Source organism: Mugil cephalus, chromosome 14 (genome assembly GCF_022458985.1).
Source record: "Mugil cephalus isolate CIBA_MC_2020 chromosome 14, CIBA_Mcephalus_1.1, whole genome shotgun sequence".
In the NCBI taxonomy this organism is placed as follows: Eukaryota; Metazoa; Chordata; class Actinopteri; order Mugiliformes; family Mugilidae; genus Mugil; species Mugil cephalus.
This window is the reverse complement of record NC_061783.1, coordinates 17,532,606-17,549,535: the sequence shown is the minus strand read 5'-3', so window position 1 is coordinate 17,549,535 and position 16,930 is coordinate 17,532,606. Positions and strand designations below refer to the sequence as shown.

Sequence of the window (16,930 nt, the reverse complement as noted above, 5' to 3'; positions counted from 1 at the left end):
ATGTCATAAAGTTGAACCTAGGGACTGAATCAAAACAGCAAAGCCAAAGGCCACCGAACCAAAACAATGAGCTGAAAGACACTTCGAATCTCCGTTGAACTGAACTGAACTTACATATCTGTCACACAGGATCACTGTGAAAGCAAAAACACTGGCTGTAACAGTTTTAAGATAAATGAAACCCCAGAGAATACATTACCAGCAGATTAATCGCAAAACCCGGACGCGACCCCTTCGCTGCACTCCGACTCAATAGCTATAAATGATCGTGCTCGACAAAAGCAAGTGAAGCGAAGCGCAGAGGGAATGATGTGTGGGATTAGAGAGACGTGAGCTGAAGAGGAGGAAAAGGAACGGAGGATGCGAGCGCGCAAGTGCCAGAGAATCGCAAGGCTGCCTCTCGTTTCCAAGCGTTCTAAACAGGGACGGCAGAGATGGGCCGCACCGGCCGCGGAGACCACAGCGTCGGCCCTAATTACAGCGCTTCTTATTTGGTTTGCCAAAAATCCCAAATCGCACACTCTCTTGTGTAGCGTTTTACAGATCCAGCCGCACACACGTACACAAATTTAATTTAGACTGTGTGGAAGTAGTAACTACACAGCCCCTTTTTTTATGTTTTGCCTGCAGTTAAACGCTTTTCCTTTAATTCAGGTCTGATGCACTACACTAAAATCCTGTCTGTGAAGGACTTCCCACACCTAATATATCCACTTTAAATGTATTTCCCTCAAACTAGGCAGCAAATATACCATTAAGGCGCATTTAGGTGGTCATTTCACCACACTTTGTCTAAATAGAAGTCAGTTTTCTAAGCCCATCTCTACCCCGGCATATGAGGTACCATTGTGAAGCTGTCTTTCTTCCACAGAAGTCTGTCCGATCCAAATATGGTCGCATCCTTTGTATTGGCAACCAATCGTGAAAGTAGAAAGGCCGATCCGAAGCTAAACTCGCACTCTCATTGGTTGGTGTCGATTTCTGACAACGTGACCTGATATCCCGCCGGTCTGTGTTTATCTACGAGGGACATTTAAAAACTTCTCTAAGGAGAAAATTACAGCTCAAATTAGCAAGAAACTGCAAAGAAAAGGAGAGGAGAGGGGAAGTCGGACTCATCTGAGTTCACCCAGGCGTAAATTGCCTTTGGTAAAAGGAGCCGAAGGTGGAGACGATCAGCAACGGATCATCGTTCATCCCTCACGCTTGATTCAACTTATTGACAATTTAATCTGATATTTTGATATTACACATGTTGACATGATTATATGATGTGTTTTGAAGGATTTGAGTAGATCTGGTTTCGGCACATAGCGGTTTCCAATAAAAATATACGCGATTTTGCAACGTGAAACTTTAAAGGCCGTTTTCTCAGAATGAATTTTTCTACATGCTCTGAGCCAGAAACCTCCACTTCACTAGCACTTACTCATACCAAACTTTCCAGATTTATTCCAAACTACATTCTTCAGATAACTGTAGAGGGGATTTTTTCATATATCATTCAGATCCTGATTTATAGAACATTTTACTCATAAAAACACTGAAAAAATATCTTCTGTGATTTACGAAGTGATAAAAAGAGATATCCAAAATTGCCTCTTTAAATACTTCTACACCTAATATGTTAACAAAATGAAACAAGAATTTTGAAACTCACTTTAGCCATTATTCAGATTTCTGGTCTGGAAATGTATGCAAATAAGCGCATATTTAAGTAGATAACTCCTCATTTGCGTATTTATATATGAATTCACATAAAACTTGCAATGCAAAACATATATTGTATTTATGTGAAGTAATTAACTGGAGAGGTTTCATGGTGATATATCTATTAGTTAAAAAACGTACCCTATTCACCTGTGGTGTTTCGCCTTAAACCCCTGCAGTGCTCCGCTTCTGTTAAGTGTGATTAGTATGCCGCATTCATCCTGAACGCTTACCCAGGTTTTAAAGTCCGATTGTTCACTCTCTCTCTCTCTTAACAACCTTGAGTTTCTTCGAGGCCTTGGGTTTCCAGCTCACGCCCGTATACACACACACACACACACACACACACCAAGGTCATCTAAGACCAACAAAGAGTTTTACAGCGATTACGCAATTCTCCCGGTCGCTCCAATCTCATCCTCTTCTTCTACCGTCAACAAAGACACCTCAGTGTGGGCGTGAAGGGACCCAGAAAAGTTTCGCATTTTGTATGTCCGAGACATCCCTCCCTTTCTTCCGCCCCTTTCTGTTTTTCACACCCCTGCTCATTTACATTCACTGTACAATGCACGTTTCCCTTCCCTTTCTTAGAGAGTTCTCTAAAGCAGGGGGGGGGGAACTAGGCCATTAGGCTGCAGCGCTGCTTCTCGCTTGCTTCAAGTATCCCCCTCTCTTCCAATTCCCACTTTCTCTTCCCGCTCCGTCACCCTCCCTCCTGCCCTTTTTCCTTAACTCGCCCGCGGTATCCCTCGGTCTATTCCCCATTTTTTTTCTTTCTTCTACCATCTTTATCGCATGACATTTTTCTTTTCTTCCCTTTCTGCCTCGCTACTTCTTTGCCTTGGGTACCGCGCTGTCCTATCTCCCAACTTGTCTCCTTTCTATTTCATTCTGTTTCCCCTCCTATCATCTATAACCCACGCACACACACACACACACACACACACACACACGCTAAGTTACACACCAATTCACCACCTCCCAAAAAAGAATATTTCCAGACGCTATTTGTTCCTTTTCAGATTTCTTGTTCCCTATGGCAGAGTTTAATGGGAATTTCTAGGTAGCATTTACCAACCATTTTACCATTTAGAGAGTACAAATGTGTTAATACAATACAATGGGGTATTTAAAATAAAAAAAGAGTTTCTTTGCTAACAACCGTGGAGATACTATCACTGTTTCATTAAGCCGAAGAAAGTGCGTTATAAGACTTTTTAGCAGTCCAACAAAAACTACTGAAAATTGCTTCCACATTGTTGTCTTTGGTCCCATTTCTGCGCTCCACACGATGAGGGATGCCTCATCATATGAATGGACATGGGCCTACTGAGGGTGTCCTGTGGTGTCTGGCAACAGGATGTTGTTAGTGGGAGGGGTGGGTCTTTGGGTCCTACGGGTTGAGGTGAGCGGCCTCTGTGGATCAAGCTTGTTCCAGTGCATCCCTCGGACACTTGATAAATTTGGGAAATGGTGAATTTGGAGGCCGGGTCAACACCTTGTGCTGTTCTTCATGATTTTTGGGTTGCTCCTAAAGTGTTTTGTTTGTGTGTCTGTGTCAGGCTGCATCCTGCTGGGGGTGGCGGCTGCCATCCGGGAGTGTTATGGCTTTTGGGTGGGGGTGTCTGTTCTGGCCAATCGGTGTATAGCTAGAACGAGATACTGCAGTTGCTTTTAAAGAGTCCTTAATGTCAATCTGCGCCTGCGGAAATTTCACCAAAGTCCAAGATGGCGGATAGAGTGACCGGCATCCTGTCTCTTTCTGCAGAAATCCAATTGTCTGCTTTATAACGACAAAACTGGGGGGGAAAAAAAATAACCCAATCACGAACGGAAGCGAGTGCACAGTTGAGGTTCGCAACGGCTTTGATGAAAGCAGGTGCAGACAGACTTCTTACCGTGAGTCTAAGTGTTCTGTTTTCCTCTGCCGCTGCCATAAAATACGCCGTTAGCTCTCTGACAGGATGAATCAGAGACGATGGTCATATTACGGCGCCGGGGATTAAGCTGTGAGTCAAGTCAGCCTTGTAAAACCGTGTCCAGGCGGAAGCTTTATTTTGACACAAAGCCCTAATGTTGACAACAGTGTTAACCAGATTTGGTGACACTACGGTTTTACACTGTGGGGACCACTGAACCTGGTCTTGGTAGCCCTAAAAGATAGGTTCCAGGAGGTGTTAGCAAAACGTCTGCTGAGTGGCAAGACATCGGGAGTTTGATCGGGGTCTTCAACGGTTTTCAGGCCAACGACCCCCAAACTGATGGAGAGATTAAGTAGGGCCCCCCTACCTAGCAACTAATGTGTTCTATATTAATCTCCACCTAGTGCTATTTATAAATATACACTATTATTATGATTTTGCATTCAATATTAAGCTATTTATCCCTCCAAGGTTCCATTTATCCCTTACTAAAACATGTTGGATTCATATATTTTAAGAAGTTTGTGGGGGGAAATTGTGGAGGAAAATTAAATATATATATATATATATATATAAAAAAGATGTCTAATCAACCAAAGATTTTGCGACCCCCCCTTGCAGCATCTCCGCGGACGCCCTAGGGGTCCCGAACCCCCCGTTGAAGACCTATGATTTAAACAGATGACACTGATGTTGAGAAAAGATGTAATTTTAATAGACAGAGGCTCAAATAAGGGTTGATTTTGCCTTGAAAAAAGGGTCCGTTGTGCAAAAAAAACCTCAAATCAAAGTGCTCGTCAACCACATGTCACGCAAATATACGGCCTTTTTAGCGTTTCTTAATTGCGAAAACTCATCAAAGTTAATGCTAACCCAGGGGCCTTCTCTACCGTTTATATCCCTATTCAAATTCTACCTTCTCTTAAAAAGAGAGGATGGGATTATCAGGTCTTTATTTGGGCGTAAAAAAATGATGTATTGATCTCTCCATGCGCATTACCCTTCCTCCTCCTCCTCCTCCTCCTCCTCCTTCTCCTCTCTGTGCCTTTTGTCTGTTGCTCGCTCAGGTGGTTGGTTGTCCAGGTCCCTCAAGGCTAATCCGTTGGCGTACCAGATGCAAGCGCTCATTAACCTGGTGCCACCCTCTAAGAGCCTCATTGACCGTGACACACAAGCTCGCGCCCCGCACCGCGCGGAGAACAACAGTCGGAAAACAAAAACACACGCCCGCTCCGTCGACTATAATTAGTAGTGTGCTGGATTTTTGATTTAAATTAAAAGGGAAAAAAAGAAAAAAAGAACGAAAGGAGAAGTAGGATGAATACGACAGCAGACAGATGGATGTGTCGCTGCACGGCCCAAAGCTTGCTCAGCCACTTTTGTTTATTTCCCTGTTGTTTTACTTTCGTTCGCTCCGATTCCACGCTTCTCATGTTCTCCTCTCAGAAATCCCCCTCTTCCTTCCCCGAAGAGAGATTCGGAGGATGCAAAAAAAAAAAGATGATCCCGCACCTTCCCTCCCCCCCATCCCTCCCTCCACGTCTCTCCTTCACACCTCTCTCTCCGAGGCTAAAAGCCTCCTGTTTCCTCCGCACAAAAGAGGAGAGACGAAAAAAAAAAAAATCTTCCAGCTTTGTGTGTTGCCCTTACAAACGGCAGCTGTCTCTCACACCGCGCTCCCCTCATTCACGCCGTCTCTGTGTGTCCAAATCTACAGAAAAACACCACACGGGACCGCCCCGCCGCCCCTCCGCCCCCGCCCGACTATCCTCTCCATCCTAAACACACACACACACCCCTTGCCCACCCGGGTGACTGCGGAATAAATGAGCTCATTCATTCAGCTTTAAGCAGCTCCATCCCCACCGTGGCCCGGCCCAACGTAAACAAGGCTAAGGTATAGTCCACAGCCAGGAGAGGAGAGTGTGTGCATCAGAAAAACACTCTTTGGAAACGGAGCAGGACGAATTGCGCAACACTGGACAAGTGATTAGCAAACCCCCCCAAAAAAACATCTGAACGCCTCCAATTATATTTCTCCATTTGTTAACTTATTTTTTTTTTCCCCGCTTCTTATTCTCGCACCTTCCTTCGCCCTCCTCCCTTCCGCCGAGATCCATCATCTCCTGTCCGCGACTGTTCTGCACGATCAGACCACTGGTTTCTGTCTACGAACGGACAGGCACAGACTTTATAATGAGGGGCTCTGTCAGCACTTCGGCCTCAGAGACTTTTATTGCAAAGTGTAAGTTAAGCAAGCGCTGGCGAGACAGAGGGAAGTCGTGCCGTGCGGCTGCAGAGTTGATCCTCGCGTTATTAACAAACAATGGCTTACGTACACCGATCAGGCAACGACATTCCTAACACTGGGCAGGTCACTCTTGTGCCTCCGAATCAGTTGTGACTCATCAGAGAATGGACACTTCTGAGTGTGTTATTAGTGGGGGTCCTATGTGGAGGGGCCTCTCTGGTATCTCTGGGATGAACACCTCAATTGGCTCAACTTTTTAGCACACTATGACACATTCGTCCTCCTTCAACCGATCGCCGCCATTTGTCCGACACATCGGACAAATGAAACGCTGCAAAACTTGCGTGCCTCTGTTTTAGCGACGTGACGAAAAAGCCTCCTCTCCCGAGTGCGTTCGTTTATTTTTATCCGCCTGAGCCCTAATAAGCCGGGAAGACAAAAGCGCTGCGGGTAAAAGACATGTTTACTGAGCTGCTGCAACATGCATTAGGCCGATGGGTGTGTTTCCTGGAGCTTTTCATTATTAACTCAACAATGGCGCTCATACTTGAAAACCAGCTAGTGAAACGACCCATAGAGCACACAAACCAGGAGAAGACGTATATAGATTATGTGGTGTTACGTGCCTTTTGTGCAACCTGTTTTCATACCCTTGCAAATGTTGTATTCGAAACGTAATTGGTTTTAATAATACATCACTGTTTTTTGCTCGGATCTCATTTCTCAGTGTCTTTCGTCCACTCTTTCGCCCCTTTGTGTTGACTAAACCGAAAATGACAGGCATTCTCTATTGAACAACCAAATGGACATTCTCCTTTAAATCAAACAAAACCCAACAGCGTTTCTTTTTCTCTTGGAGATAATGGAGATTTCGCAAAGCCATTCTCTGTGATGACCTTATCTTTGGTTCATTGCACGCTGTAGTTTCAGCTGTGATTCATTTATTTTTTGCTGCAGCCACAGTTTTTTTTTTTCCTTTTCTTACAGCGCTAAACACACCAATGCAAAGTGGAACAAACTCTAATTTGTTCATCCACCACACCGTAGGACCTATTTACTCTCTGAATAATGAAGTCGGCTAATGCGAGTTGAGCACATTACAAATACATTTTAATAGCGCTAATATAGGGATGAGAGGATCGCTGTAAATAGTGACCTGAATCTGAATTGCCAGAGACGCCGGCCTTGATCTCGGCGGCAACTGCCAAACATCATAAACTCAAACGGTCCAATACTGCGCAGCCATAAAAGAGGGACAAAAATAACCAGTGGGACACAAAAGCTGCCAGTGACACTGCTCGTAGAAAATCAGTGGCATCTAAAAGACCAATAAAGCAGCATGCGGAATTCAAATTAGAAGACAAACACAACATCGCTACCGTGCGTGCGCTATTAAAAGGGTAACACTGTGGCAAATGCTCGTGTAGCGCCACGGTGACTCACGCCTCGTCGCTCCCCTCCCCCCCGCGGGCCGCGTGACCCGCGCCTTACCTCTCATACTCCAGGTTGTCATGGTCGCAGCGGGCGTCTTTGTGCTTCTCCCAGTCCTTGCCGTGGCGGCACGTCGTCAGCGACACGATGTCCTTCCCGTTGTGGATGTGGTGGAGGGCGTTCCTCGTGTCCGAGCCGATGCCCGTCAGGTACCGCTTCCCCTTGAACATCAGCAGGTACTTCCTCCGCGGCGGCGTGGTGTTCCTCACCAGCCAGCCCCGCTCCCCGCCCTTCTGGGGGTGATCCTTGGAGAAGAGCGGGATGGAGACGTCGAAGCCTGGCCTGAAGTGCTCCGTGTTGAGGCTGGCTTTGGCCAAGATGGCCTGGCCGATGTTGAAGCCCAGGTCCTCTGTGTAGTTTGGCCACGTGCCCGAATACAGGTTGAAGATCAGGTGGTTGCGCCCGTCATTCCACAGCGGGTAACCTCGGATGCGCTCGTCCACGTTGGGCACGAACTGTCCTGACAGCTGGTCCCGATCTAAGGTGTCTATGCCGAGCACGAACAGGCACGCCTCGCGGGGGTCGGACGTGTAGTACCGCGACTCGCCTATGGACGTCAGGATCTTCCTGTAGCTTTCCGAAACGCGGTCGTTTTTCTCCGACGGGTATATGTACACTCTGAAGCCTTCCCTCCCTCTGCGGCGGCACCGGGAGAAGTCGAAACAGGTCTCCATCCTGCAGCGGCTGTCTTTGTAGATGGCTGACCACGCCTGGCGCCGCTGCCGGGGCGACTCGGCCGTCCCCGGGTCCGTCTGGAGCTCATCCAGGTGGGCGTAGCGGGGCAAGAAGGCCCGGTCCGTCCAGTTGGGCCAGGGGCGCACCACCTCGCCCCTGTGGCGTGTCAGCAGCCGGAGCAGACGCAGCTGGACTCCTCCGCCCCAGTAAAAGAGGACCAGCCAGCAGCACGCACACAAGCCCAGCAAAACATACTTCTTACGTGCCTGCATGGGGGCCCGTCACAGTCTCTTTTTTCCACTCTGTCTCTCTGTCTCTTTATCGTCCTCTGTTATTCGTCTGCTCTGCCCCTCAGCTCCGTAGCTTCACAGGGGTTACGGGACTGGCTTGTGACTTCTAACAAGGAGCTTCTAACGGGGGACAATGCGTTAACAAGGACATCACTGCCTCTGAGTGTGGCCCGGTCCACTCTGCCATTTAGGATGACGCAATCCGAGTTACTGTACTCTCCTCAGATGCGCGCGTTGGCCTGCCTCCGCTGTGGCATGCGCCGCTGCTTCCGCTGTGTGCATTTCTTCCGCTGTCCGGCGTGGCTGAGAGTGATGAAGGGCGATCTCTCCGCTCTCGCGGGCCAAGCTTGCCGCCTCATGACGCCTGGCGCGACTGCTGTCTGCAGGGCCCCTCCTGGGGGAGAAGTAAACAAACAAGAACACACATCAGCACACAGGGAGAGCTGCAGCTAAGCGCCGAGACGCGGGGCAGTAGTTGGTGTCTCGACGGACGCCGCAACTAAGGCCCTCTCACGGCCCAGCGGGTGTAAGGCTTCCACGCAGATGACTTTTCATTTCGGTTAACACATGTAATCTGCGGGCCCCATCACATTTAATACACGCAAGCACACATATAATCAAATAGCAGTGAAGCAGCGCAGCTGGGTAATGTTTCATAGGCAGCAGAGGGTTTTTTAAGATGTCAGAATCCCTCTTCAGCCGGAGCTCACGAGGAGAGACTGAGAAAAGAGGACTCTCTCAAGCGGGCGTCCCGCCGTGATTAACCACACATCAGAACCACCTCCTCACGGAGTCTTTCTCAGTGATGTGCACTGACTCTCGGGTGACGGCGCGCTAAAAAACCCGGAGCAGTCGACCGACCGGGGCTAATCCCGCTCCTCAGACTCCAGTTAAACTTAGCCAGATGCAGTCGAGGTGCATCGGAGGAGAAAACAAGCGATTCTGAAGCTTGGAAACGCGGTGGGTCAACGGCTCCGAAAAACGTCAGCCGGGGTGGGGGTGGGGGGGGGGGGACTGAAGGCTCCTTTTTGTTGCCTGTAACGGTTCCTCGGCCTCATAATTGTGCCAGACGCACTCCCGTAACTCCCCAGATTGTACAGTACACGTGTGTGCGGAGGACGCACCTCACACTGAAGGACAGTGTTCTTACTGCCAGCTGCCGCACAAAGGCAGCTTTCAGGTCTCACCTGGCCGTTTCCCCCCCCCCCCCCCCCCCCCCCCCCCCCCCTCCTCCCCCCACCCATCTCTGCCCCTCATTCACATTCCTCCAGCAGAAGTTATGCTAGCCTTCTGTTCTGGCAAAACAAACAGCTTCACTGATGAAGTGGGTAATCAATGTAGCTTCTGATTTTTCAAGCTCCAAGGCAGAGGGGAAATAAGGAGTTATGCGCGATGCGCTCGAACTGCTTGACAAACACCCACCGCCGCTCACATAAAAGTCTAATCTGTCTGCGTGTGTGCGAGACTGAAAATTTACATGTTTTAAAGGAAATCGGGCCCTCTAGGGGTGTTTGTTTCTCTGCTTTCAGCTTTCCTGGAGGAGTTGGTTCAAGGGTTAATTAAACTCGAGGGTTACTGAGCCATCCAAGAGGAATAAAAATCAAAATTTGTGCACTTCCCTGGTGACAAATACACAATGGTACGTTTTTTTCCCGTCTGCCTATTATCGCTGTAATGAACGATTAGTCCAAGAAGATCAATCGACTGACGGCTGTCACTTTTGCGCAGGTGCACTTTGCACAATTACCGTAATTTTCAGAAAAATTCCAACGGTTTCTGAAAGCTGGGACGTGGTGCTTTACAGCTAATATGGTGTCATTATGTTTAATTTTACTTGCGCCTCACCAGGGTGGTTATTACACTCTTATAACATGTAGTAAATTGCGAATAATAAAATAAAAATGGGCAAAAACACTAACTCACGGGACATTTTCGGAACCTTTTTTATAATTGCATAAATTTAAAAGGTTAAATACATAAAATATTTATTAATGTACAGTATATTTCTTATTAATATACAGAGCTCCAAATTTTAGATAGCACTGGCTGCAGTCCAGCAAACATGCATTAATCAGAGTTTTCACTTATTAATCAAAATTTGGACACTAATGCCACTAGTAATCGGAATAATAGCCCATCAGAATAAAAATACCTTGTGCAACCACCTCAGTCTGAACACACCGACCCGATCTGAGGGAATTTTCAGCACTATCTTTTTTATTTCGCACCCCTCTGGTTGGAATGGATAGATTTCAGGAGGGACAAAAGGACGGAACAAGTTGTTCAAACAAGTGTTTGAAAAGATGAAATCGATGCACCACTGTTCTTTTTCCGCAAAAAGAACTCACCTCCTATTCCGACGGACTTTTTTGGAGCATTTTTTCTTAACCTTGTTTTATTTCAGGTCCACGTAAAGAGGCGAGTTGAAATCTTTGACCAGAATATTCCCACGCTCCAAAAAAACAAACAAAAAAAAAATACCATTGCACGCTATGATGCCATATCTGTAAACGAGGTTATTACTGGTCTCTGTTCCATATCACTGGAGAAGGAAAACGTAGCAAGGGCAAAACTGGAAGGCTGTTAAAGGGGTAACGACAACGCCAAAGCATTCGATAAGCCAGAGTTTCGCACTCAGCGCCTCGCATTAAATATTTATGAGTAACTTTAAAGGCTGTTTGCTGACTTTTTTGTGAAATGCAAGCTCGTCAAAATGAGGCTGCAGAAGCACCGAATTTGTTCAAACTTGATAAAAAGTAAATCATGCTTGGTGAATGCGGCGTGCCAGCGTTTATGGGAAATCGTGGAAGCCGGTGGCACCAGCTATCGGCCAGCATAGCCCCAGATTATTCAGGGTCAGCGAACCTGCGTGCGGAGATGCTAGCGTGGTGGTTTTTTTGGCACCTTCCGTGTTTCTGCTTTTTCTGGCTACAGAAGTCTGAGAAGGGAGCGGTCCAAGTTTGGGAGACACTTGGGATCCCATTACATGCTCCTCGTCAATAATTCACTTGCTTCTTTAGTTAAGGCATTGATTTTCCTTTCTTCCTTTATTTATTTCATTCTTTCTTTTTTTCTCCGCTTTATATCCCCTGCCACCAGCGCACACAATTAGACCTCAATCTCCCTCCGTTGAGAGATGTGTACGGGGCTCCGTCCTGCTGATTTGTGGTTGTTGGGATAATTGATGGTGATGGCAGGAAAGTGTAATAGAAAAGTGATGGAGGGTATCATTATAATGATGGTAATGATCACGGGCGTGAAGAATGGATTCCGTTGCCTTATCTAATCTGCTGCCGAGCCATTTCGCGTTCGGGACGCCATTGCTTTTGCTCGGCTTCTTGCAGTTCTTGCTCGCAAAAAAATAACATTTTCCATGGGGATATTTGCATTGATTTAGGTGGCCCGAGGTCTCTCTGTTGCTGTTGGATCGATGCTGGGGAATTAACTTTCACAATGAAACCTTCTCTTGACACGTTTATTAAATTTAACTTGTCAAATAATAGCAGCTGACAGTTTGACTCCTACATTAAAATACTGGGAAAATTATCGGAGCCAGTCGCGTTGAGAAATTGAGGACATAATGCAACCTGAACAGAATCCCTGACAATAATTTTCCAATATATTAAACCTCCATCACTTACATAATGAACTGCGTTCTTTTTCATCTCAGGTGTGTGAAAGGCTCTGTTTATTAGTCCTGCGTGCACATTTATGTCAAAGGACAAGGCGTACAATGACTGAATGCGGCCCTTAACAATAAGCAATAATGATGAATGTGAGCCAGTGAAATTCTGGGGCGTGCTTGGACCTGACCGGGTCTGACAACATCCACAAAGCTGCAAAAGAAGTCACACACACACACACACACACACACACACAAAAGTGACTTTAAGTGGTGAGAGTCCCGCTGTCACGGATCAATGATGGATCATTATGGTTGGGCGACTAGCTCGGAAAAAAGAAAAAAAGACCTCAAGGCTCATTGAATAGAGGGATCTGAAGGTGGAGGACGGGGTTCAAGGAAAGGTGAGGGCTGGATTCGGAGCTCTACAATTCCACCTTTCGCCATTTGTTTCCCATCTGCACCGCCTGGCCTCAGCTCATTTCCATCATTTGCTCCTTACTATTTTCTCCCGTCCTCCTCCCTCCCTTGTCCTGCCGAGGTGAATGAATGGTTTCGCTTTGACGCGACACCATCAGCCTCAGGACGGGATGGCCGGAAAACGCATAACCGCAAACGCGGGGAAGACGCCCAGCAGTCGTTAGATCACCCGCTTGCCTTGAGTGCAGAGAAACTTCCAGGAGGGTTCAGGTAGAGTGCACTCAAAGAGAAACAAGTAGAAAAGGGGAAAACACAATAATATCAAAGTTGTGGCCTGTTTGTTATCAGAGCAGGACGAATGAAGTCACTTTTCTGGCAGATCTTTTCTCACCTTATTTGACCTGATCTTAACTCTGGTTATTTTCATTAGATAATTTTTAGTCATTATTTGTAATTATATCCCATAATTACCTCTTTTCTTTGCATAACAGTTTAATTGTTGGTAAGAGGAGGTGGATGGAACGTGTCTTCACAAGCTCAATGGATTGAGGGTACAAAGCGTGCATGTAATCCAGACATCCTGTTTGAGAATGTATCTTGTCAATATCAGCCTTACAGAGAGGTCTTTTTATACTGTGTGTATAAAATAGGAAAAAACGTACAAAAACTGCACCTCCTCCTATGACCATCTGCCGATCCCCCATAGACCTCCATGTCAGAATGACCAGCTCTAAAGCAAAAATAACAGTGTTTTTATTTCCTGTTTTAAAAGCAGGTTTTGGTCTATAGCTTATTTGCAATTTCACCACATTTGTTTCAGTTACATCAAAGCTTAAATGTCTGTGAAAGGCAACTGGACTTATAGAGTTTCTTGATAGCTTCTTCAGTCAGTACTTTTACATGCACAGGTTAGTTATGCTATGCTATGCTCGAAAAACACAACAACGGAGAAAATCTGATAACTGACGGGAACAAACCCTCCTCCTCCTCTACACTAGGTGGCGATATGTGTCTTTTCAATGGATTAATACAGCCCACTTTCCGGTTGAGCTATTACACAATATATAATAGACAAGAGTTGTTCATACTGCAGACCGGCATTTCAAACAACAATCAGATGGATAATAGCTTTTCAATCTTGTACGTAATGTTCATGCTACTTATGGTACAGATAAGATGGCGCTATCCCTCAGGTGGTTCTTCTACCGACTCAGTTTCTTCTTCTTCTGCGACCGGCTTTCGTGGATGTTTTTGTTCGTGTGTTGTCCAGTTAAAGTCAGATTAAGCGTATATATACATGCCGGAGAAAATCGATTTCCAATCACTTTATCTGTGTTAAGTGGATAAGGACAGCTCCTATTTTAGTCAGAGTACCGTGTTTACATGCACTTAAATTGTCTAGTTAAAGTCAGATTAAGGCAATAATTTGTTTTTTTCACATGCATGTAAACGTACTGTGGGGTGAGACTGGTGGGGAGTTGAGCTTTAACATCCGAGAAGCTACTCGGAAGAAACGTCTTCAAGAAACTCTACAAGTCCAGTTGCCATTCTTTAATGTTTCTGCATATCAAGGCTTAAAGTTATGCATAATTCAGGGAATAATGGCAGGCGGATGCCACCACCGGACGCTAGCTGGGTGTCACCTGGCTTCCTCAGCTCTGCTCATGCCATATCTCTTTGCTCATTTTTTAATTAGCACAATTAGGCCGAGTCAGGCAAACGCAATACGGCGATAACCGAGACCACTGCATTGCGCTCGTAGACAGAATAGAGACGGATGGATGAACTGCTCCTCAAAGGCAAAGCAAGCAGAGCTCCCCCTTGTGACTGTCTGCAGCATAGGTCATAATCTCCACCTCCTCCATGTTAATAGATTTTTTTTTCAAGGATGGTTTGTGTCATTTTAAGTACTAAATATGATGTTGATGCATGTTCAAGTGTCAATGACGGGAATGACTAGGTAGCATCAGTTTAGCCAACATAAGGAGGTGGCAATACATCGTCCATATATATACAGTCTACGAATGTGCTTCAGAGTTGCTCCTCTGGAAATCTATGGGTGACGTCAAGGAGGGTTTGCCCATCTTTGTATTCAGTCAAGGAAGTCGTGGAACAATAAACAGCAGCCAAGAGCCAGGACCAGGTAAAGTGGTCTTTTAACATCGTATTGATTGTAATTAAATTCTGAAAGTAAAACATCCTGTTGAATATGTACAGTAGTCTGAAGTTCATGGCACAGAACAAGGCAAAAGGAGAGCGTGACCAAGATTAAAGAGGCACGAAAGAAGAGAACGGCGAGGTAGAGAGGGACTCGATGATCAATATCGGATGGATGACAGCTGGACACAATCCCTATAAAAAGGCGAAATCTCGCCTCTTTTGTCTGACCGTGTGAGCATAATTCAGCAAAAATATGGGCCGTCGAGGATTAAGCCAAGAGTTGCACATAAATCATGTTCACTGCAAGTCAAGAGAGGAAGGGATTTGTTGTAAAACTGTAGAAATATAAGACGTACTCAGGAATTCAACACAACCACAAGCTCAGTGGGGATAAAGGCTACGTTTGTGACCTATGACCTTGTCCCTTCACTGCTGCTCCATGCTGGATTTTGTCACAGAGCAACACTATTAAGTCATTGTGTAATGGAATTGGAAATTTGTCATCCCACGTGTGCCTCTAGAATCGCTAGCTTACACAGTGGCGGGTTCGGCAGCGGTTACGCAGGCTTCGGTAGAAAATGAAGACCGACTTGCCCTGAAATGGATGTAGCCGATGATGGCCTTCTGCCGGAAACTCAGCATTTGTCAATTTGTGTTTTCTCCTCCGCCAAATGGGATGTTTTTTATAAAGAGATTTCCGTCGCTCAGTGACAGATTGGCTTTCCCCTTATTTGTTCAATTTGCTGTTTTCAGGCCACGGCGCTGGCGCTGAGCACGGCTGACACTGTAAATGCTCAAAATGAAATCCTCCACCATTACAGCCGTTCTAGTGGAGTCGTTGCCACTGCAAGAGAAACAGCGGTAACATTATTATGTCTGAAATGATTTGGGTAGACATAGTGCAGGTTGTAAATTGACACTGGATGGGCCAAATGCAGGGCAAAATGAGATTTCCATTCCTTCTAAAATGATTCGGTTAGCTCATAAAGACGGTCCACCTGAATGATGGAGGTCCACCGTACACTGACACAAATTCTGGACGACTGCTCAGCACAAGTGCTGAGTGGCAGGAGGCGACTTTTCGTGGCTGTGTGAGCGAGCATACGTCCGAGCTATACTTAAATGCCCATCTGGCATGTGTGTTTTTGCTGGCCGACGTATAACTTCAGCAAAATAAAGCGTTCTAACGAAAACACAAATCTTGCGGCGAGGTGAAAGGCTCGGCGGAGCTAAAATTAAACCGTGGACTCTGTCATTATGGGCCCGTGAGATGTGACAGCGCGACCGAGAACCAGAGCGTGGCTGCACCCTCGGCTGTTGCAGAAGTTCGTGACCTTCTCACATTGAACCTACATAATGCGTGGCCCCTTAATAGTGATATGTGTCACATAATGGAGGCTGGTTCCAATAAAAGGTCACATTTACCCTTTTAGATGGTTTTATTTGGGAGCTCTTTATGGCCACATAGATCAGGAAGCCATATCCAATACATAAAATACATATACAACTACATATTTTCTACTTTCCTATCCTAGTTTTTTTGTTTTTTTTGCTTAAGTCGACGGTAAAAAGCAATTTGTGAAGCACGGATCAAAATGCACATATGCATATAGCTACCGCAGAGCTGCCAACAACTCCCACTGCTGCTTTTAGTGTGAAACATACAATACGTTTCCTCGCTCATCCAAGTGACTTCTTCACATTTAAAGGATTGGTGTTGGGCTGTTTTTTATTTTTTTTTTTCATTTCAGAACTTTATTCTGCAGAAACTGGGGTATTTTAAGGACTCGGTCCCCTCCTGCATTCTTTGCACAGGGTTAACGGTTTTATAACGATCCGCTAACAGGCGTCAAGTTACATATAATAATATATTATCTAAACGCGCCAGCAGTCAGTTAGAACTGCGGGAGCCTTGAATGAAACAGCTTCTGCAAAACTCAAAACAAGCCCAGCAACAAGGCAGAAAAAGGAGCAGGAGACTTTAGACATTGAAGAGCAGGGCTTCTTATTGACTGCACTGCAGCTGAATTTGGAAGTTTACCGAACAGCCACAACATTAAGACTACTGACGGGAAACTGCTCACTGCTGGGAAACTTTTGGCATTCGTGTGGATGTTACTGAGACATGTACCATCCTCCTAGACCAGACCAGACACCAGGCGGCAACCTCCGGGTCTGAGCGATGGAGCCCATATGGCAAAAAACTGCAGTTCATCGAGTGGCCACTTGAGGGTGGCTCCAAATGGGAGCAAATCCCCATAGACGCCTGTGTTAAAAGGCCAAACTACAGCATTATTAAACATGTTTGCAGCCTGGTAGAGTTGGAAGAGCTGGATTGGCAGGTCTCTACATCCGTCACGATTCCAATGTCCATATTTGGAGTAACCAA

At 46.1% G+C, this 16,930-nt stretch overlaps 1 protein-coding gene across 3 annotated transcripts in view; it reads right to left on the bottom strand.

Moving 5' to 3' along the window:
* LOC125019586 (exostosin-1c) overlaps window positions 1-16,930 on the bottom strand; it is an 83,810-nt gene that overhangs the window by 62,379 nt on the left and 4,501 nt on the right. For all 3 annotated transcript variants that reach the window (XM_047604435.1, XM_047604436.1, XM_047604438.1), the window contains exon 2: window positions 7,375-8,733. In XM_047604435.1, the coding sequence (XP_047460391.1) occupies window positions 7,375-8,321 (947 nt within the window). In that variant the 5' untranslated portion in view covers window positions 8,322-8,733. The remainder of the gene's footprint in view (window positions 1-7,374; window positions 8,734-16,930) is intronic.